Below are 24,005 nucleotides of genomic sequence, written 5' to 3'. Positions count from 1 at the left end.
GTTTAAGTAATTCCTTGAAATGATCAGAGTCAAAGTGACCTCTCTTCATTATATAATGAGACTTGTCCATGCCTTGATAAGCCTGAGTTTTAATTACAGACACATGAGATAAATACCTGGTCTGACCAAAGTGCCTTTAATGGCTAGAGCTGGGGAAGAAATTGTGCTGAAAGTCCAAGGTTTATGAAAAGAAGATCTAGGTTACAGTCTTGATTATGAGTTGGAAAATTCGCAAATTGCTCCCAGCCTAATCCAGCCATAGTGCCAAGAAAATTTCAGCTGCTCAAGGAAGTGGATTCCTATCTATTTATAAATTAAAATCGCTAAGCACTATGGTAGAATGTAAATCTAAGATAAGAGTGGATAGAATCTCCATCAACAGAGAAATATTGTGCAATAGTTAAGTGGGAGGACAGTAGACTAAACAAATATTTACAAAAGAGGCAACGGTGAGAACCTCAAAAGGATGAACCTGATCAAAAGATGTACAATGAGGAGAAAATGTGTCCTTCATAATCACGAGTAGTCCATCTCATCCATCCAGCCTTGGTTAGGAAAGGCAACATAACCTGAGGGATATAGCTGATTAAGCAAGACATATCTAGCTCAAACAGCCATGTCTCAATGACAGAGGCAGTCAGAAGATTTGGTTTGCAAAAGGTTGTAAACAATAGGAAACTTCTTTTTAACAGACTGAATGTTGAGAAACATCAAAGAAAAGGTAGTCAAAGTTAATAACAGGGAGATATGCTTGATATTAACCTGATGTAAAGTCCAAGGTTGATAACAGGCCTTCTGATAATGATTAGTACCTAAGGCCTGGATTTTCCATTCTCGCAGAGAATGGTGAATCCAGCGGTAACAGGGGGGGGGGGCGAAGGAGGGAGCGGGCCTGCAAAAGCCGGCAGCGATCGCACCACCGCAGTGTTATCACTGCTGGATTTCACACCCAATAGTGCCACCGTGAAAGGTGGTGCTATTGGGCGTGCTACTGGCGACAATAACGTAACTTACCTTATCGCCACCAGCGTGCGATATGGATAGAAAATGACCCCCTAAGTGACCAGATCTCCAATGACCCACAATGGTTGGAATCAGGTTCATGCCAATTTCATTGTATGTAATGAAGAAGGACCTCTCTGCCACTATAGAATGGGTTAGAACTTTGAGATTAACTTGAATTGGTCTTCTAATGATGCACAGCTGCACTCAAAAATGAAATTACAGATCTATTACTAAAGTTTTGTAACTTGTCATTAAAATCCTTCAATATACCTGAAAATTGGAGAGTGGCCAAAGAAACCCCAATCTTTAAAAAGGGCTCCATGGGTGATCCAGGAAACTATAGTCTGGGAAAAATCATGGAAAATGTTCTAAAGATAAAAATCACAGAGCATATAGAAAGAAATGGTTTAATGGGACATAGCCAGCATGGATTTACACAAGGGAAATCTTACTTCACCAATCAGCTACATGTTTTGGAAGGGGTTAATAAACATGTGGATAATGGAGAGCCAGAGGATGTAGTGTATTTGGATTTTCTGAAGGCGTTTGACAAAGTGCCCCATGAGAGACTCCTAAGAAAACTAAAAAGTCATGGGATAGGAGGTGATGTCCTTTCGTGGATTGGAAAACTGGTTAAAAGACAGGAAACAGAGGATTAAATGGTCAGTTTTCTCAATTGAGAAGATTAAGCAGTGGAGCACCTCAGGGATCTGTACTTGGACTGCTGCTTTTTAATATATTCATAAATGATCTGGAAAAGGGAACGACGAGTGAAGTGCTCATACAGGGAGTGGAGGAGTAGCCTAGTGGTTAGAGCAGTGGGCTATGACCTTGGGCAAGTCACTTTACACTCCATTGCCTCAGGTACAAAGTTAGATAGGGAAATACCTACAGTACCTGAACATAATCCACTTTGAAGTGCTAAAAAAAAAGTGCGAAAACTGGAATATAAATAAATATTTGTAGATGATACACAATTCTGAATTGTTACATCAAAAGGCAGATGAAATTTAATGTGGATAAAGTGATGCACATGCAGAAAAGTAACCCACACTGGTAACTTGATGTTAGATTCCATATTAGGCATTACCATGCAGGAAAAGAATCTGACTGTCAGTGTGTGGTGGTGGTGGTGGTCACAAATACAAACAGAATGTTAGGAATTATTTGGAAAGGAAGGATGAATGAAATGGAAAATGACATAATGTCTCTGTATCATTCCATGGTGAGGCCATACTTGGAGTACTGTATGCAGTTTTGGTTGCTGCATCTCAAAAAAGATATGGTTGCTTTGGAAAAGGTACAGAGAAGGGCACCTTAAATGATAAAGGGGATATAATGGCTCCCCTATGAGAAAAGGCTAAAGAGCTGTTCAGCTTGGAGTAAAGACGGGGAATATGATAGAGGTCTATAAAATCATGAGTGGCATAGAATGGGTAAATGTAAATCAGTTATTTACTCTTTCAAACAATACAAACGCTAGAGGATACTACATGAATGTAGTAAGTAGCACATTCAAAATAAATTTGAGAAAATTCGTTTTCACTCAATGCATATGGGCCCTCGCCCAGGGAGCCACTTCTACAATTGCTGTCATTAAGCCTAGTATTTGGAGATACTAGTAAGCTTGCAGGGAGGCTGACTCCAGAATACGTCTCACCTAGGCTTGCAGCTTGTGGAATCTCCATACTTCCCGTTGCTTGAGAGGGAATCCGAAGAATGGCTTTGGGGCTGCAGAAGCATGTACCAAGGCATTATCCCTGCTCCAGCAGTGCCAGGGATTTTGAGAGAGAGACCTCACTGTTCCTTAAGAGCTGCTTTAGATAAGCCTGCCTCTCCATCCATCACCACTTTCAGCTCTGCCCCATTGCAGCTCCTGCAAAAGGAGCCTGCAATGTTCGGAACCTGGTGGGCCTACATCCCCTATGTTTCCTGTCGTACTCCATACCTGCTTTTGGTGGGACACTGCAAAGAGCTGTATTGGCTGAGTCACTGCTATGAACCGTAGGCTGCTGCAAGCTACCATGACTTTTTTTTTTTTCCTTCAGAGTTTCTTAAATGCATAGATCTCAAGCTGTAGCAGTAGAAAAAATACAGGGATCTAAGCCCTGATTAGCCCTGGGGGAAAGGAAGAGCAACCACTTCAATCGACTTTCATCTCTGGAGGGAAAACCCCAGGGCCAGTGCATCCCAATAGGCGAACTAGGTGATAGCCTAGGGTGACAGCCATTAGGGAGTGGCAAAGAGCAGCCATGTGGGGCTGTAAGTGGACCCTATCCCACTCACGGCCGAGAGGAAGAAACTTGGTGGGCCGCAAGTGGCAGAGACTTGGCAGGCCACAAGCAGCACCCATCCTGTTTGCGGCCGAGAGAAGCAGAGCCTCAGCAGACCACTAGTGGCACCTCTGTTTGTGTGTGTGTGGAGTGAGGGATTGTGTGTGTAGGAAAGAGCAATGGTGTTAGCGAGTGAGAGAGAGGGAAGGAGCCTGTGTAAGGGTGTATGTGTGAATGAGACAAGAAGCCTAAGTGTGTGTAAGAGAGGGGGCCTGTCTGAGTGAATGAAGTCTGAGCTGGAGTTGGGGCTTGGACCGGAAGGGGGGCGGGTGCAAGGCAGAAGGTTCGCTTAGGGTGCCTAATACCCTTACATTGGCCCTGGGGAAACCACCTGCTTGGCCAAAGCTTCTGCTGGGGAAAAGACTGTTGCCCCCGAAGTCACTCTGTCACTTTCCTGCTGGACCAGATGTCACCTACTGTAGTCAGAGAACTACTGATGCCTTCCCTGCTGTAACAGGCTATATAGGGAGGGACATTAGGACAAAAAGTTTGCCTTCTGCCTCTATTTGCTGGTAGGAGGCATGAATCCCACTTATCTGGATTGGTTTGGCAAGATGATGAGGAAAGGGCTTTAAAAAGACTGTCTTTTCCCCCTGTGTGGGAACTTTGAGAGGTCATAGGGCCTTGCATAGTCTGTGATGGGTCCCCATGTGCCCCCGTGCCCAAGAACTTTACTGGGTTGGGAGTTACACAGACATAATCATAAATGACACTCAAATGACTTAAAAAAGATAGAAGGAACATTTCTGCATCTCTGACAGGATCTGGAGCTCAGAAATTCCTTCTGAAGCTCTTCCCAGGGGTTAGAGAGTGAGGTTAAGTTGTTTTTTGAAAGGAAGAGTATAGAAAAGTTATAGTTGCTAACTGAAGGGGGAGAGTTCCTTCTTTTCCCTCTGCAAACTGCAGTCAAAGGGACGGGAATGTATCTCAGAAACTGTAGCACTTCTTTCAAGTTTCTCCTCTCTGTTTTAACATCCTCCCACAGCCTTCGTTTTTCCTGAGTCCCTAACTAACTCTTCATTACTTCCTTGGCAGGGCTTGGGCTTATTTTGTTGCTTTTTATCTCCCGCTGAAACCTTAGGGATTAGAAGCGTCAGGGACGCAGACTGCTGACGAGTGAGTGAAAGACAGCTAGAGACAAGGGCTGAGAGCAGGGAAACAGACAAGGAGAGGCTAGGGCTGGTGTAATGGATGGCCTGAGCTATGCTATGGACATTATTCTTTGAATCGATGTTTCATACAATGCACTAAAGGCATGTCTGGTCATTCTATGCTCCATCCAAATTAATGTTCCCAAAAGTGCATTAAGGCATATGTCCTCATGTTTTATGCTCTGTTTCAATTCATAAGGTTGATCCTGGACTTGTTCCTCCTGATGCAGCCCTGGCGAAACATGGTCCCATGTCAGGGGACTGTACAATGCTTGGACTTTTGTGTTGGAGCTTCTCTTCTTTTGAATAAATATTTCAATATTTGAATCCTGGAAACAGCTTGAGTTTGTGGGCTACATACATTTTCCATGGACTGACTGTGTAGGTATTGCCTGATTATCCACAATATTACCGTATTTGTATGGATGGCTTTAAGCAACACATCTCACACACACAAACACCAGCCCAATCCGTTGCAGTCAGCAGGATTTTATTAACTGGAATCTTCTCAAAAATCAGAACAAACATTTTAATAACTGACATTGTCTTAGTTTTGCAGGAAAACACAGCAAGTGATCATTTTGTGGATTTTATAAACAGAACACAGAGAAGTTAAACAGTACATTTTATTTATTTATTTATTTAGAAATCGTATATTCTGCGATTCCAACATTGGTCAACGCTGAGTACAATAAACATACATCATTTTAAAAGAATCAAAGACACAAAAACATATAATAAAACATAGGTGGTTGTTGTATACAATTTAACTTCTGGAATTAGTGGTTACAGCAGTATAAGAACATAAGAAATGCCATGCTGGGTCAGACCAAGGCCTATCAGGCACAACCAATGTTGCCAGATTGGGCTACTTTTTTTTCCCAATGTGTGGGAAAAATTTCTCGGTGCATGCTGGGCTACATCCTTAGTCCATGCAGTGTTCCTTGGTATTTTCTCCTGCCAGTACCATTTCTTTTTTCTGCAGGAAAGTGAGCAGCTAGTAAGAGGTGGCAGAAGCAGCAGAGACATGGGAGCAGTGGCGTAGCCAGAACTGATTTTTTTGGGTGGGCACAAGGTTAACATGAGTGGGCTGTAGGCATGCAGTTGTATTCTTATAGCTAAATGTCATATATTGCACTCTACAATGGCTTTCTTTTTTTCATATTTGAAATTTTTTATTAATCAAAACAGAGTATACTGTGAACCATAGATATCACAGGTATTGACAAAACAATATAAGCATAATCTATTATCATAATAGCATAAGTCATCTTAGTGTATATAGCAAGATACCCCAAAAGTAGCAGAAATGAGGTCTGTGATTCACTCTGCCATAAACTGTCTATTATAACATTTTCATCCCTATCCCTCCCCCACCCCCCTGCCTCTTACATATGCAACAAACTCTTGATTGTAAACCTGAAATGCTGAGAATATGGAGTGAAACCATGGTCCAGTCAAGACTCCCAAACCATCTGTAAGTATGTAGTATCTCTAAGTGGAAGTCTGAGCAGCCGACAGTAATGGTGTACATGAGTCTTGCGTAGATTTCCAAATCTGATAAGCTTGCCATGTCTTTTCAAATTTAAGTATACATTTGTGTTTATAGGCTATTTTAGACAATAAATATATTTTTCTATCTTTTGTTGTATGACTGCTTTTGTTGGTTACCCAGGGGATTTCCACTATCTTGCTATTTCACAATGGATGGCCATCAAAATATAATGGACTTATCTGTGGGTGCTCTTCTGAGATCCCTGAAATTTTAATGCCTAATAATGCCTGGCCCGGCGTAATATTGGTTAAACCCGGGACCATTTCTCCCAGCCATTGAGTCATCCCCTGCCACACCTCTTTCATGATTGGGCAGTCCCACCACATGTGAAAGAATGTGCCTTTAACCTCACAATTCCGCCAGCACTTATCGGAAATCTTTGGCATAAATTTATGTAATTTTTGCGGGTACATATACCATCGATACAACAACTTGTAGGAGTTTTCTATAAGAGATGTGGCAATGTACCCTTTTCCTAAATTCTGAAAGATACCCTTCCAGTCCTGGGGTGACCACTCCAAATGGGATCTCTTTCCCAGGCCCTCTGAAATGCTGGTTTGACCTCCTCAAGCGGTCCTAGCAAATGGTATATCACGGAGAGTACTTTTTTGGACATATCCACCTTTCTGCATAGTTTTTCGAATTCAGACAAGTCTAGTTGTAAATGGGTATCAATCATAATGGCTCATGCAAAGTGGCCTAACTGCACATAAGGGAAAGATGCCGAATCAGGTAAGTCATAATGCTTTTGTAAGTCTGAGAATGAGCGCAGTCCCTGCGGTCTCCAGATGTTCTCCCATGTCCAAATCCCCTTGTGCTTCCAGGTTTGAAATGCCAAGTTCTTAGGCCGAAATGCTTTATTTGCACAAAGGCTGGTGCTAGATTGAAATTTCCTCCGTCCCAGTAAGTGAATCCTGTATTGGTGCCACAAGTCTAGGGAAATGAGGATACATGGAGGAAGCTTGGACCCTGGCTCAATAATCCACGTCCCCCTAGGTTGCCACAGTAGACTGCGAAGCTGAACGTGCCCAAGTATTTCCTGGTTAATTTGCACCCATTGTATGGGTTTTTGCATTTTATGCCAGCCTACCAATTTCTTGAACTAGGCCGCCCAGTAATACCTAGAGATTTCTGGAACATAGAGTCTTGGGTTTAAAAAGAACACACCAAGCTACCCTCCGTCTCCGTCCTGCCCAAATAAAAGGCATGCATTTCCTCTGCCATAGCAGTATTTGCGACAAGGAGATCTTAGTAGGTAGCGTCTGAAAGAGGTATAGGAGCTTTGGAAGTAATACCATTTTTAATACCGCCATTCGACCCATCCAGGAGATGTGATAGCGGCTCCATTCCTCCATAACTTTAGTTAATTTATTCCATAAGGGGATATAGTTTATGGAAAATAGGTCCTGGGTGGTACTAAGTTGCATCCCTAAGTATTTTATTTGTGATTTTTCCCATTTAAATTGAAACAGCCTCTGTATGTGATTGGCCTCCCGGGATGGGATATTAATGTTAAGTATCTCAGACTTCTCTCAATTGACTCTAAATCCTGATACCTTACTAAAAGCCTCCATTTCATTGGTCAGATTTGTGAGTGAAGGTTCTGGGTTAGTAAGCATAAATAAAATATCATCTGCATATAGGGAAATTTTGGAGGAAATCCTTCCCACGGTCAACCCCGTAATATCTGCATTGCGCCTAACATTAATCGCAAAGGGTTCTAGGAAAAGAGCGAATAGCAACGGTGATAAGGGGCAGCCCTGCCTAGTTCCCCTGCCCACCGTAAAAGTAGGTGAGTAGCCACCATTAATCTTAAGACATGCCTGGGGAGTGCAGTATAACTGACGAAGCCATTGAAGATAAGGGGCCCCAAATCCCATTCTCTCCATAGTATGAAAAAGGTATGGCCAGTGCCCCATATCAAATGCCTTTTCGACATCGATAGATAGCGCCATAGTAGGTATAATGTTTTTTGCATACCAAATATTATCTAAAATTTTATGGGCATTGTCTGCTGTAGTTCTTCCAGGGATGAACCCCACTTGGTCAGGGTGTACCAACTAGACTGTAAAACAGTTTAAATGGTTTGCAAGAATTTTCGCCAGTAATTTAACATCAATATTCAGGAGAGATATAGGCTTATTGGATCCACAAAGTGCAGGATCTCTACCTGGTTTTGCCAATATGGTGATCCCTGCTGTATTAGCTTGTGTTGACAGGTTAGTCCCTGTTCTCAAAGAATTAAAGAAATTCAGAAGTACAGGTGCCAACACCGTGGAGTATTGTTTGTAAAATCGAGGTGTGTAGCCATCGAGTCCTGGTGATTTACTGAGTTTTAAGGTCTTAAAGACATCACTTTGGGGGGAAGCCATTATCTAAAAATTGCCGCTGAGAGGTAGTCAGCTCCGGAAGGGGTATATCTGACAAGTAGTTAGTTATTTCCCCTGCCAAAATAGTCGGGTCCATGCTATAAAACTGATGAAACCTTTGTCTAATGGAAGTATTATCTGTTAAGAGGGCACCCTCTGAGCTTTTAATCTTTGGAATAGTGGTTTGCGCTTGCCTACGCTTAAGCCAAATACTTCCCAGCTTTATTCCCTCCTTCGAAAAACCTCTCTTGTGCCTGTTCAAGTTGGTGCGCAATTAACGCTGAGTCAAGCGCTGCTATCTTGTCCCGCGTCTCCTGGATATCCTGCCTTAATTGATATTGGTTACTATCCCTCATATGGGTAGTTTCTAGGTGGTGCAATTGAGTCAGCAAGCGATGCCGTTCCCCCTCTCTCTGTTTTTTAACCAATGAGGCTCTAGCAATAAAAGAACCCCTTAGAACACTTTTCAAACATTCCCACACATTCCCCGGGTTAGTGTCCCCGGTGTCATTGAATCGCAGATATTCTTGGATTTCCTTAGTTATCTAACTCTGAAATTTATTATCTTCTAACAATGAGTCATTGAGTCTCCAATAGCGTTGACCCCTATCATAATTTTGTAATTGCAGTTGAAACCAGATTGGCGCATGGTCTGACCATACTATTGGTTCAATTTCCACTGCTCGAACTGCATTTATTCTTGTTTTATCTATCAGGAACATGTCTAAACAGGAGAAATAGTCATGTGGGTGTGAATAAAAGGAATAGTTTCGGGATGTCGGAAAATGGGACCGCCATATGTCTATCCCTGAGATAAGTGTAATTATGGTTTTGAGGGCCTTTCTAGTTTGGGTGAAATCAGTGCTGGCCCCCGAAGAATTGTCTAGGTGGGGGTTAAGCGTTATGTTAAAATCACCACCGAGGATCACAATCCCTTCTACCTTGTCGGCTATTGTGGGAGGGTGTCTGAGGGGTGAGAATCAGTGCCTAGGCATCTGGGTATGTGAATGAGACTGGGAGCCTGAGTACATCTGTCTGTGGGTGAGAATGGGAGCTTGGGTGTGTGTCTTTGTGTGTGCATAAGAATGGGAACCAGGGTGTACATCTATGTGTGAGAGAATGGGAGCCAGGGAATGAGAGTGAGAGCTTATGTTTGTGATATCTGATATCATGATTAGAATGAAAATGAATATTATGAATGGGCAAACTACATAGACTGTATGTTTTTTTTTTTTCTGCCATGACAGTTCAAGGTTTTTATTTCTATTTTACTAGGAAGAACTCCAAGGTCCTTTTCCTGGGTGGTGACTCCTGACATGAAACCCAGAATTGTTTATCTGTAGTTGGGATTATTTTTCCCTATTTTCATGTTTAATTTTTCCACATTAAATTTAATCTGCCCTTTAGATGCCCAGCCTGCTAGTCTTGCAAGGTCCTTCTGCAGTTCTTCACAATCCACTATTACTTTAACAACTTTGAATAATTTTGTGTTAACTGCAAATTGTATCACATTTGTCATTCCCTTTTCCATTTATGAATATTTTAAATAGTTCAGGTCCTGGTGCAGATCCTTGGGGTACCCCACTAACGATCCTCCTCCATTTGGAAAACAGACCATTTAGTCTTACCCTCTGTTTCCTGCCTTATAACAAGTTATCAAGGTATATTAGGACACTACCTCTTATTCCATGATGTTTTAATTTTTTGAGGAGTCTCTTATGAGGAAATTTGTCAAATGCAATCTGAAAATCCAAATACACCATATCAACTGGCTTACCTTTATCCACATTCTTATTTACAAAAAAATATAATAGATTGGTAAGACAAGACTTCCCTTTGCAAAAACCATGTTGACTCTTCCCCATTAAGCCATGTCTTGCTATGTGACCAGTACTTTTGTTTTTAAGAATAGCTTCTACCAGTTTACTTGACACCAATGTCAGAATCCTCAGTTTATATTTTACTGGATCATTTAATTCATACTGAGTGCAATTTTGGAACAGCATGTTTGAGGCTAAAGTCTGTAGAAAGTATTTGCAGACTTTAGCTAGAATTTTCAGAGGACTTACGTGTGTTAGTTTTCTTTGAAAATTAGGGCTGTGCTCAGAATGCCTGCCAAACCAATGTGCACACATTTGCATGTCCTTGTCCTCTACAGCAGGTGTCAATATGTGCATGTACATTTACGTGTGTACTTCTGAAAATCAAAAGTATGCTTGTAAATGATTTTCCTGCCCCACTTTCGCATCCTGAAGCACTTCTTTCTTTAGTGTGTAAAAACACACAAGTGAATTATGAGTGTACATTTACATGCACAACTCCCCCCTGAGCAATTTTCAAAAGCCCATTTACCTGCTTAAAACTGGGTTGTATGCAAATACATTATTTTCAAAGAGACAGGTTCACAGGAATTGGAAGCATAACAAACAGGCATATTTAGAGAAAAAAAATCAGACAGTTTATTTACCGAAGCTTGTGCTTGTATATTAGTCTCAAATTTCATGACCCAAGTTGCAGCATATCCATTCTTTTTTCCCACTTAATAAAAGACTCACTGAAACATGTGAACTTTTGAAATAAAAGTATTACATTTATCTACATTTTTTTTTTTTTAGAAAATGAGTCATTCTTGGCTTATTCCAATATCCTAACAATATAAAGAAATGTATATTTCTGTGAACTATTCCTGCTGTAAAATCCAAGAAGTATATATAAAATATTCCTTTTATAAGCGCAGTCTCTCAGTAGTTCCAGGGCAGAAAGGAAGAAAATGGTTGCTGCTGCAGTCCTGAAAAAAAAAAAACAACCCCTCAAATCACTCTCTGACACTAGTGATTTCAAGCACTGGGTGACAGCTTTACGAAGAGGTTTATAGAAGTGGTTCATCTTTCAGGATAGTCAATGCAAAATACTAGTCCATCCATCTTTATAGACAATTGTGCTATTTAACTTTTGATAGCTTATAGGCAATCCAATCTGTGTTCATTCTGCAAGACTTGACCATTGATCTGCTCTAGTATTCAAAGAATGTCCCATGCTCACATTTTTATGGCAGGCAAGTTACAGAAGATAAAGTTGGGAGAAGTATTTGAACTATGTTACAACATATCATAGTCAAGAGATACTGTCAAATATGCCATCTGTATCATATGTTAATACAACATGAGACTTTGTATTTGAGAGAGGCAAAAAAATATTGTAATTATCCATTATAAATTGCTGTATCTGATATCATGATTAGAATGAAAATGAATATTATAGTAAATCACAATAGTCAGCATATTTATTGAAGTGTATTAAAAACATTTGTTAATGCACATTTAACAAGCATTACCTCAGGTCTTTTAATACAACGTTCAATAAAGGGCATGAAGCCTTTAGCAAATACATGATAAAGCAGTTTTATCATGACTGGTAATGCACTGTCAGGTTGGAAGCCCCTCGAGTACAAACCGCATGTAGGATGCTGTCTCGGTGCTGGTTTAGTACTAGATTTTGTATTTATTTGATTTATTTTCTGCTTTTTGGCACTTCAAAGCAGATTATATGTATTTCCCTATCCTCAGGGGGGTTAACAATCTAAGGGGGTTATTTACTAAGCGTTTTCCCCATAGATGCAGAAAGGCCTTAGTAAATCAGGACCTAATAAGGTGATAAACATTCCTTGACTTTATAATGGACTGCAGGTAAAAAATGCATAGGTTATTTCAAATCATGTTGGGGCAAAATATAAATCTAGTCCACTTATCCAATCTAAATCAGTTTCCACAGTAATTCCTTTCCATGGACAGACACAGTAAATATTTGCGACACAACTTCTACTTACAAGGTTAATACATTGTTTCAAAACTTCCATATCACATATTGTCAATGTGCTCAGGAAGAAAATGCCATGGATCTTCCACTGGGTTCCTTATACCAACATTTGGCCTCTGAGCCTTCTAAATATTGGGAATGCCTTCCTGGCATTTCAGCATACCTTTTTAATTTCCTGAGGACCACGTTGGATCCACAGGGGCAGGGTCACACACCAGGCTATCAATAATCTGAGCCTGGATTCCTTAGTGCCATTCTTCGGTTCTACATGTACCATACCAGCCCTGAACTAAGCAGAGCCCAGTTTAAGGCCAGCTTTAACATTTTTTGCCCTAAGATCATTTCTCCCCCCTCCTAGAGATAGAGTATGGATTCCCCATAGAAACACTGTGACATCATCTGGCACTTCAAGAACAGGGTCCAAATAAAAATTCCTGAAACAGGAGCAGGTTCACTAAGTCACAAGTTTATGTAGCAATGTGCCTTTTGTGGGCACAGATTCATGCCATGTGAGCATTAAGGAACCCCCACAGCTGGGACTGACCTATACAGTGGGGACAGGTGTATGTTCTGGAGCATAACTACTAAGAGCTCAGCCGGATCAGATATGGCTGATGTGGAGTCTGGACCAAAAGCAGACTGGGCTATCATAGATACCAAGTCAGGCTAGGTTGACTCAGGCAAAGGGTCTGGTACAGCTTCAAGTAGAATCCTCTCTTCCATGGGAAGAGAGTCCAGGGCTGCTTTGGCTGAAGTGTCTTCTATGAGGTCAAGCATGATATCCTGAATAGGAGCAGAAACTGCTTTTGGGGCTAGATACCCAGGCAGAAGAAGATCTCTTACAGGTGCAAACTCAGTAGCCAACTTTGCTTCTGGAATAGGTTAATCTTTATTAAGATTACAGTTACTTACTGTATTTATTTAGGTATAGGGTGCAGATAACCATTTTTGGTAACTACAGTTATCATAGGACATCAAAAGCAGGATCCAGCTTATTTTCTAATAAGGAACATTATGGAATATCTCCGAGAGGCACTGAGCCACTGGTAACAGCTGGCCCAATCTCTTTCAAGGCTGAATTCCAGGCAGGCTGCCTTGGTTTATTGCCAGAGCAGAAATGACTTTGATCACATCATTTGGTTTCTCAAATCTCTCGGCTAATGCAGTGAACTACCCTTTAAATTTTTGCCAGGCTGGACAGTCAGAAGCAGCTCAGATACCTAAGGTAGGAGAAAGGAGGAAAGAAATTGCCCTAGATATTGTGATGTGAAGATTATTTGTTCATTGTGTGTTGAATGGTGTATTTGATGCTGCCTGTTGTGGTGTAGTGTTTGGTGTAACCCCTCTGTGTGAATGTGGCATAGTATGTTTGGAAATGTATGACTTGGTTGCTGAATACCAGAAGTCTATGTGGGCTGAAAAAGAGTATTTATTTATTTGTTTGTTTGTTTGTTTATTTTTGTATCCCGACATTCATCGGAACATCACGCCGATTTACATTGTAACAAAATAACAAGAGAGAGAAATACAATAAACAGGGAAGGGAAGGGGGGAGCAGTAATGAAAGAGGAGAGAGGACAGCAGTAGGAAGGATAGGGAAAGAGAGAAATTTGATAGGAACATTTGAAGAAAATAAAATTAACAATAGACACTATGTACAGGTGGGCTGGTGGGTACCAGACCAGTGATGGCAGTGACAGGGAGAGGTGGGGGGGGGGGGGGGAATGGTAGGGTAGGCTTAAAGGAGGGTCAGGGGAAACTAATAACAGAATTTAGGCGTCATTGCTTAGGGGGGAGAAACACTATATTTTGGAGTCTTTGCTTGGGGTGAAGAAAGGGGGAGAAAAGGAGAGGCAGAGAGGAGGAGAGGGGAAAGGGTGGGCTGCAGGGTTAGAGTGCAAGCTAAGTTTGGTCAACGTCTGGGTATGCTAATGTAAAGAGCCATGTTTTGAGCCCTTTTTAAAATTTAGACAGGTTAGGTTGTAGACGGAGGGCCATGGGCAGGGTGTTCCACAGGGAAGGACCGGCAATAGAGAAAGCCCTTTCTCTGGTTGAGGTGTGGTGAGCAGTTTTTAGGGAGGGGGTGTATAGTAGGGATGTGAATCGTGTCCTCGATCGTCTTAACGATCGATTTCGGCTGGGAGGGGGAGGGAATCGTATTGTTGCCGTTTGGGGGGGTAAAATATCGTGAAAAATCGTTAAAAAATCAAAAAATCGAAAAATCGAAAAACCGGCACATTAAAACCCCCTAAAACCCACCCCCGACCCTTTAAATTAAATCCCCCACCCTCCCGAACCCCCCCCCAAATAACTTAAATAACCTGCGGGTCCAGCGGCGGTCCGGAACGGCAGCGGTCCGGAACGGGCTCCTGCTCCTGCATCTTGTCGTCTTCGGCCGGCGCCATTTTCCAAAATGGCGCCGAAAAATGGCGGCGGCCATAGACGAAAAAGATTGGACGGCAGGAGGTCCTTCCGGACCCCCGCTGGACTTTTGGCAAGTCTCGTGGGGGTCAGGAGGCCCCCCACAAGCTGGCCAAAAGTTCCTGGAGGTCCAGCGGGGGTCAGGGAGCGATTTCCCGCCGCGAATCGTTTTCGTACGGAAAATGGCGCCGGCAGGAGATCGACTGCAGGAGGTCGTTCAGCGAGGCGCCGGAACCCTCGCTGAACGACCTCCTGCAGTCGATCTCCTGCCGGCGCCATTTTCCGTACGAAAACGATTCGCGGCGGGAAATCGCTCCCTGACCCCCGCTGGACCTCCAGGAACTTTTGGCCAGCTTGTGGGGGGCCTCCTGACCCCCACGAGACTTGCCAAAAGTCCAGCGGGGGTCCGGAAGGACCTCCTGCCGTCCAATCTTTTTCGTCTATGGCCGCCGCCATTTTTCGGCGCCATTTTGGAAAATGGCGCCGGCCGAAGACGACAAGATGCAGGAGCAGGAGCCCGTTCCGGACCGCTGCCGTTCCGGACCGCCGCTGGACCCGCAGGTTATTTAAGTTATTTGGGGGGGGTTCGGGAGGGTGGGGGATTTAATTTAAAGGGTCGGGGGTGGGTTTTAGGGGGTTTTTAGTGTGCCGGCTCACGATTCTAACGATTTATAACGATAAATCGTTAGAATCTGTATTGTATTGTGTTCCATAACGGTTTAAGACGATATTAAAATTATCGGACGATAATTTTAATCGTCCTAAAACGATTCACATCCCTAGTGTATAGGGTACCAGCAAGGTTGGATCTGGAGGGGCAGGTAGATGATCGGAAAAGAGGTGCATTCTCGAGCCAAGTGTGATTTTGATTGTACAATAAATTGTGGAGGATGGTGAGTGTTTTGTATTTTATGCGTGAGGTTATGGGTAACCAGTGGAGGTCTTTTAGGATAGGGGTAATGTGATCCGATCTACATGCGTTTGTTAGGATTCTGGCCATGGCATTCTGTAAAAGTTGGATGGGTTTGATAGTGGAGAGAGGGAGGCCCAGCAATAAAGAATTGCAATAGTCCAGTTTAGTTAAAATAGTTGCCTGTAGGACTGTGCGGAGGTCTTGGGTATATAGCAGGGATTTAAGTTTCTTTAGGATGTGCAATTTGAAGAAGCCTGTTTTTATGGTAATGTGGATGTGAGATTTGAAATTTAAATGTTGGTCAAGATAGACGCCAAGATCTCTCACATTGCAGGTGAATGTATCAGGTGGAGGGTTGGTGTTGCTTAAGGCAGTAGGGGGCCTATGCACTTAAAACAGTATTTCTCAAGCTGATCCTGGAGTAGCCCCTAGCCAGTTTGGTTTTCAGGCTCTCCACAGTGATTATGCATGAGAAAGAACTGCATCCACTGTCTTCATTGTATGCAAATCTATCTCATGTATATCTGTTGTTAATATCCTGCAAACCAGAGTGGCTAAGAGGTACTCCAGGGCCAGCTTGAGAAACATTGCACTGAATGTTTTCTTCCATTTTGGGTCTATGGGAAAATGCTTAATACAAAGGGTCTTATGTCTCCTGTATTTTATACCTAGAAGGATATGATGTTGTGTGAGTTCTGATAGGGTATAGTATCTTCAAGAAATGAGAGATGAGATGTAAGCAGCCAGAGAAAGTATAAACTTTAGAAGTAAAAGAGTGCCTATCAGTGAGTTCTTTCTCTTCATAGTTCCAAGTGAAATTTTATGTGATGCCGAAACAACCTTTATTTTCACTCAAAATCTTTTCAATAATTTTTGAATAACATGGTCAAGTAGTATGTGTTTTCTGGGAAAGTATACATTTCTGGGAAAGTGTGTATATATATATATACTGTATATATGTTTGAAACAAAAAAAAAAATGTTGTTTGAACAATTTGCCGAGTTACACACCATGAAAATCAAGTCATAAAACAGTACAAAACAGTAAATATCTGTATAGTATTGGTGATTGCTCTTGACTTTATGCAATTCCTTTGTGTTCACATCAGCAGGTGAGACGTTCATTATTCATTCCTTTGTCCTATTCCACATATAGTATATGTCATACCATTTTTTCAGTATGCATAGCCATAAGAGGATAATAAGTAGAGCAAAAATTACAAGACAGATATAGGGCCATTTTCAAAAGACTGTGTAACAAAGAAAGTACCTGGATAAATCCCCATGGGATTTAAAATGTTCCTCTCCTCGGTGGATAACAGCATGCTTTCTGTCTCATAGCGCACACACTTTTAATCATGGGTGAAATGGGACTGCCAGGGGATAGGATAAGAGCAAGGAGGTAAAAGTACATGCAGGAATTAAGTTTTGAAATCCCTCTGGGGCGGATTTTAAAACCCCTGCGCCGGCGCGCGTAAGTCCTGGGGCTTTCGAAACGGGGAGGGAGGGGGCGTGTCGGGGGCATTCCCGAAACGACGCGGCGTTTCTGGGGCAGGCCCGGGGGTGTGGCGCCGGCCCAGGGGCGTGGTCGAGGCCTCCGGACCACGCCCCCGGGACCGGAGGACGGAGCGGGGCTGCTGGCGACGCGCGCAAAGTTACGCCTGCTTTCAGCAGGCGTAACTTTGCCGACAAAGGTAAGGGGGGGTTTAGATAGGGCCGGGGGGGTGGGTTAGGTAGGGGAAGGGAGGGGAAGGTGGGGGGAGGGCGAAGAAAAGTTCCCTCCGAGGCCGCTCCGAAATCGGAGCGACCTCGGAGGGAACAGGCAGGCGGCGCTGGGCTCGGCACACGCAGGTTGCACAAATGTGCATCCCCTTGTGCGCGCCGACCCCGGATTTTATAAGATATGCGCGGCTATGCGCGTATCTTATAAAATCTGGTGTACTTTTGTTCGCGCCACCGGCGCGAACAAAAGTACCCGCGCGCGTAGTGTTTGAAAATCCGCCCCTCTGTGTATTTTCCCATGCATAGTTTGCAACTGTGGTAAAGCATGGGGAGTTTTCCTTTAAAAGTAAGCTTTCAGGTCTGTGTGCAAGCTATTCATGGCATTTAAAAACTGCCCCGTAATATGAGCAACAGCAGGGTCGATTCTGATGCCTGTGCAAGCCCCACTTACATGAGAAAGTTGAAATATTTAATACTCTTCTAGTCTATTGCTGAACTGGAAAAATTATTATTATTTTGTATTTCTTTGGCTGACTGCACTTTCTTGAATATTGTCCTAGAGCAAGAATGCAACTAAGAAAGGTCCATACTGGGGAAGAGACAGAACGTAGGTGCATGCTTTTAATTTTCAAAGCATACATGCACAGAATGACACCTGATGCTGAGCTGGCACACGTTTGTGCATGTATGTCAGCGGCAGTTCCGCACACACCCGTGAATTTTCAAAGTGGATTTATGTACTTAAATCCACTTTGAAAATTCAGGCTAATGTCTGCAGGCAAAAAGTATCCACAGACTTTAGCCTATGCAGGCTATTTGAAACTTACCTATATACATATCTCACAGATTCTTTCAGTAGTTGGAGGTTAAGGGGAAGAGAGTCAGATGCACAGATTCAGGGAAATGTCCTGTTATATGTCAGGGCTTATATAATTCATTCAACCAAATGTAACAAAAAAATAAACAAATATTGGAATAGTTTTATACATTGTAAAGTGTTCCTTTAAAAATGTTTCTTGCAATGCATGATATAAGCAGTATTGTGCTGTAGGAAGAAGATATTTTTAAAAATGAGAGCTAAAATTGTGGGTCTTGGATTCATGTTAGCAAATAAGCAGCTGTAGGAACACTTAAAAGAGTACATGCCAAAAATTATATTTGCCACTATGCTCTTTATACATTAACATCTGGCAAAATGGTATTTAATGACAGTATTCATTTAATCTAATGAGAAAGTATGCCACAGTTTGCTGCTTTTAGAAAAATAATTGAGAAAACATTGATTTTTGTGATGCTATGATAGTTACAATTTTAATGAATAGGGATTTATACATTGTTTGTTCATAGATCATTGTCCATATGGTGAAATAAAGACCAGTGGTTTTGCCTCTATAAAAAAGTTATGTTGATTTGCTGAATTAATTAGTGAGGTGCTGGCAGTGTGGAAAAGGGTGATAGCAAAGGTTCTCAAACCTAGTCCTACATATTGTCAAGCCAGTAGTTTTGAGGGCAACCAAACTGTGAATGTTACAGGGTCATTCATCATTTTGCTAAAATGGCATAATGTGCACATTAATTACTGCAATGCTATTCATGTGGGAGGAGTTAGGGTGGAGTTTATGGATGATTAGAAATGCATTTTATGGAGAGAGAACAAGCAAGAGTGAACCTCAGTATTTGGTGAATGGGTCAATTTACTATTTATGTCACTTTTACGGGGGGGGGGGTCCTTTAAGTTTGGGGTGAAGTGTCAGGGGTGGGGAAGGCTTGGGGGGCAGCTTAAGATATACCATCATGTGTACAAACAGCATAGTAGTAACCTGTGAAAATTGGGTGTCATTCGGAGATCTGAGAGTTGAAAGAAAAGTAGATTTGAACACATAAATAGTAAACTGACCCATTTTCCTAATACTGAGCTAAAATAGCTGTGTGATGTGGTAACCAGAAAATTAGTCTAACCACACCCCTTTTTCTTATCACAGGCATTAGGCCTGCAAAAGTTATGATGAATCTAGGGGTTAGTTTGGTTCTTAATCACAGTACCCCAGGTTTACTATGGCTTTTCTTCCATTCTGTCACTATGAAGGGAAAAAACGTAGCAAATCAGGCCCAATGTATGCAAATACATCTGATGCATACAGTAGTTATTGGAGAGATCCTGAAAACCATACATGCTTGGGATGGGAGGGGAGGGGGTTTCTTGAAATATATTGAGAACCACTGGAGGAGAAGGGTACTGTTGAAAGTGCAAGAAATGCAAGTGCCTTTGTAAACCTACATCTACAACTGAACATGCCAAAATAAGGAAATACATACAAGTAAACTTCCCCTCAGATTACAACTGCAATGCAAAACTAAAGTCCTCTGGCTTCATATATCAAGTATGCCAAAGAACACTTTCAGATATAAACTATAGCTGTTAGTAGGAATGGACACTGAAAGCAAAGAACTTCTTTCTGATACACAAACATTGCCTTGTTTCCTTATTTGTACATTCCTCTACTGCATTTAATGTGGAGATAATTTACCCATAGTTAGAATTTAGAAAAACTTCTGGCGAAAAGTAATTTAGTGGATCATTTTCAAACAACTAGCCTAAGAAAATCTGAAAACCATGCATAAATTACACCAATATTTAAAGCGGGCTTGTGCACATAAGGCTGCACTGAAAATCATCCTACCAAATCTACTTGCTCTTACTTATACCTGCTAAAATGTATGCAGAATTGTTTCATGGAAATGTACACACATAATTTATAAAATACTCTTCCAATATCATCAACATTAGGTAAACATCCTCTGAGTATGCTCCAACCATAATGTCAGTTCAAAGTAAGTATAAGAATCTAAAAACACTAACCTATACTTTACTCAATACACATAACTTAGTTAAATATCCTCATTTAAAAATCTTCAAAAGTACTTACATAGCCCAACTGCATAGAAATCAATGGGAAAAAATGGCAAAATATACCAAACATAGAAAATTTGAGGCCAATATTCAAAGCCAATTAGCCAGATAACTCAAACGTTATCTGGCCAAATGCAGATTATAGATATCCCTTGAACTTGTCTGGCTAACTGGTCCCTATCCCATAAATGTTCCAATGGGACAGGAACAAGTAAGCCAATTAACTTATCTGGATATCTCTGTTATTAGGAATTAGCCAAATAAATACATTGTTTAACTCTGAACATGCCTTCATACAGGTTTAAAGTTATCCAGTCTTGTGTGGCCAGATAACCTAAGCTTTAACCGGCTGCATTCAAAAGAATATAGCCAGCTGAATGGTGAAGTAGACTTAAAAAAAAAAAAAAAAAAAGAACATTGCAAATCTACCAGCCCGAATGAGAGCGCCTTAATCCAAGCTGTAATCATGGACCCTGCTGGGCCAAGCCAACCCACTCCCTCCAAACTCGTCTAAAGAGTTTTTCAAACTGCAAATGGAAGGAGTCTGGGAACTTTCTACCCCTCCCCCTACTAGCTTCCTGGTTCTACATAAATGTGCCACAAATTGCCCTCCCTCCTTCCTCTCCCCACTCCCAACCCTCATCCTAACCTCCCTCTCTTCTGGTACATTTGGCAAGCTCACTCGTCAGCTGGGATCACGGAACGCTTCTATCATGATGCCAGCTAGCGCTATCTGTCTTGCTATGTGAATAATCCTGGAAGCGCAAGCTTCCAGCACTGCTTTAAATAATAACGATGGTAGCTTATGATTGCAGAGTGCCATTAAAAGAGGCATGGAACTTGTTAATCATTTGTGTTGAGGGGTAATTTTCAAAGACTTACACGGGGATTGTGCATGTAAAAGCAGCATATACTCGCATAGGTAGCCTTTGTGTGCAGTAAGCAAATTTTCGTAAGGGCTGGAGTACACTTGTACTATTGATTCCATGCGGAAAATTATGTGTGTAGAAAGAGGCATTTTGAGGGCATACCCCACAGGTCTTAATTTCAAAATGGCATAAGTAGGCTTTGAGATTAACACCATTTTATTGTATAGAGGATATATCTGTACCTCCCTATAGAAGTATCTCTGTGCAATAAACTAGCACTTGCTTCATGCTGGAACCATGACCAGGCCAGGGTTTTGAAGTATGTGCATATATATATTTTATAGGTAGAATATGTGATCATGTCAATAAACACGCATGCATGCTTTTACACCTGCTAATTAAGTCATGGAAATTAATCTGACTTCTCTATTGTCTCTAGTTTTTGAGTGGTGAGATCTAGAATAAGTGGTGGAAGGTGTGGATAAACTATTGAAGGTCTTAGTCAACTAGTGTAGGTCTCAGGGAAGTGATGCTTGGAAGTATGCACATAAGTAAATACTTTCATAAGTAAGATACATGCATACATCAGCCAACTGTATAAAATACCTACCTCCCTGTAAAAACAGGATTATTATGCACAGTTATTTGTGTACGTACTTTTATAAAATGAGTGTAGAAACCTGTCTATTTGTTCATTAAAACAATGTATATGTACTCAAACATATGCACATAGTTTTGGAGCAGAGATACAAGGTATTTAATAATCTAGGTAGCTCCTGCTACATAGTTTATAAAATGCAGGTGTAACTTTCGGCACACCTTCATATGTGTGTATGTACTCAATTATGCACACTGTTGAAAAGTGTCCTTCCTATGATCAGGATGTTGAAAGAGTTAATTAATCCACAGAGTAACATGCCCAACTCAGAACAAAGAGAATCAACAAAGAGGCAATAACATGGGCATCACTCTGACTCATCATTGTCCTCATAAGTACAGGTTCTGCCAAGGGGCATTAGGGAAAGATATGAACGACAATTGATGCTGAAAGTAGTTGATTTATCATACTAACATGATACTTGTGGTAGCAGTCAAGGCAATGATTGCCCACTATAGAAAGGTTTGTCTGACCACTATGGTTCAATCATTTAAGAACATGGAGATGCATGCTTCTTATTCATCAGTGATGACCCTTAAGAATAATGTGAAATTTAAAAGAATATGTGGCTAGCACTAGTGCGTGTTGTGGTGGGATCACATATGTATCCACCAGATAGTGTTCTTGCTTTGTAGTTGTTTAGTACAGCTGGGACCATTATAACAGATCATAAGAACATAAGTGTTGCGTCCGTCGCTGCTCAACGCCCTCACTCCACCCTCTTTACCTCTGTGGCAACTCCCTACAGGTCTGATGGATGGCTGGCTGCCGCGGCGTCTCCATGCCGTCTCCCTCCGTCGTCCCCGGACCGGCTCGACGTGCTGTCTGATGACCTAGGGCGCGCGCGCGCTCTGATTGAAGTACCAGCAAGGGCGTGAACCTCAGGGGCATCCCCCTGAGATGACGTCATCCGCTTCCAATATTTAAAGGTCTCTAATTCACTATCTGAGTTAGCAAGGAGAGGATTCGGATACGGATTTGGTTACGTTTCCTCCAAGCTACTTTGCCTCCTCGGACTTACTAGAGGTACCCGCTCCTCGGGGGCCTCGCTCTTTTCTTTAATTTCAGATTACAGATAGGATCCGGTATTCGCTCCTCAAGGGCCCATGTTCCTGGACACTCTGAAGATTCTCTACTGCTTGGAAACTACCGCTGCTACAAACAATTGTAAGTTGCCATCGCTCTCTCTGAGCTTTCCCTGGAACCAGGTTTAGGCTCCTCGAGGGCCTAAACCTTTCCAGTTCCTGAGCTTCCTTGAGACCTTATGTGAGTTTTGTCATCTAGTTCTGTTCATGAACCTTGTCTACTCTACCTACTCACTTTCTACAGTTTCTCAACAGCTCAGCCATCCTGGATCGCGGTTCCAGTACCTGAGGGACTACAGCCCTGCCGGGCATATCAGCTCACTACTGCCACCTCTGGTGGTTTCCAAAACCTGTTTAATAAAAGAACTAATGTGTGTCTGTCTCCATACTCAAGCCTAGCCGGTGGTCCCTCTTGGGATATCCTCCCGGGGGCGTGGTCATCTGCCACTGGCCCAGGGATTCACCATTATTATCTCAGATTCATAACAGATTGCTAACTACCAGCATAGCGGAATATATCTAAATCTGAGACACTACAAGATTGCTCCTCCCATCTACGCCCAGCTTTCTTAACAGATATAACAGATTGCTACTCCTCATGGAGAACCCTAACAGATTGCTAACTCCTTAGCAGATTTCCAACAGATTGCTAACTCCGTATGGAGATTCACAATAATAAGAAGTTACCATACTGGGTCATACCGAGGGTCCATCAAGCCCAGCATCCTGTTTCCAACAGTGGCCAATCCAGGTTACAATTACCTGGTAAGTACCCACACATTAAATAGATCCCATCCTTCTAATGCCAGTAATAGCAGAGGCTATTCCCTGAAAGGTAGATTTTAAAAGCCTTGCTCATGCAAAAATGACCACGGATTGAGGTACATGCACCAAGAAAAGTAGGCAGAAAAGGGGATGTTCCCAGTACTGACATGCATATGTTACACATAACACTTTGCTACAGATCCCTGTTGAATGTAGGAATGTGATGAACATTACAGGGGGGGGGGGGAGGTAGGGTCTTGATTTTCATATTTTAGTTTATTTTTCCCAATAATTTATCAGTGTTTATTACAACAAGAACAAAAATATTTACTTGGAAAAATACAAGTAATTTTTTTCACTGGTTTCTCACATTTTGGTTCATGTTATAATAAACATTGATAAATTCCTGGGAAAAATGAAATAAAAACTGAAA

General features: G+C 41.9%; 1 protein-coding gene across 1 annotated transcript in view; it reads left to right on the top strand.

Moving 5' to 3' along the window:
• Positions 1–6,764: 6,764 nt before the first annotated feature.
• Positions 6,765–24,005, top strand: part of LOC115092384 (actin cytoskeleton-regulatory complex protein PAN1-like) — a 110,001-nt gene continuing 92,760 nt past the window's right edge. Inside the window, exon 1 of the mRNA XM_029603187.1 lies at positions 6,765–6,776. Within this exon, the coding sequence (XP_029459047.1) occupies positions 6,765–6,776 (12 nt within the window). The remainder of the gene's footprint in view (positions 6,777–24,005) is intronic.

This window comes from Rhinatrema bivittatum, chromosome 5, assembly GCF_901001135.1.
Source record: "Rhinatrema bivittatum chromosome 5, aRhiBiv1.1, whole genome shotgun sequence".
In the NCBI taxonomy this organism is placed as follows: Eukaryota; Metazoa; Chordata; class Amphibia; order Gymnophiona; family Rhinatrematidae; genus Rhinatrema; species Rhinatrema bivittatum.
The sequence above is the reverse complement of the archived record's forward strand: the minus strand, read 5'-3'. Positions and strand labels throughout refer to the sequence as shown.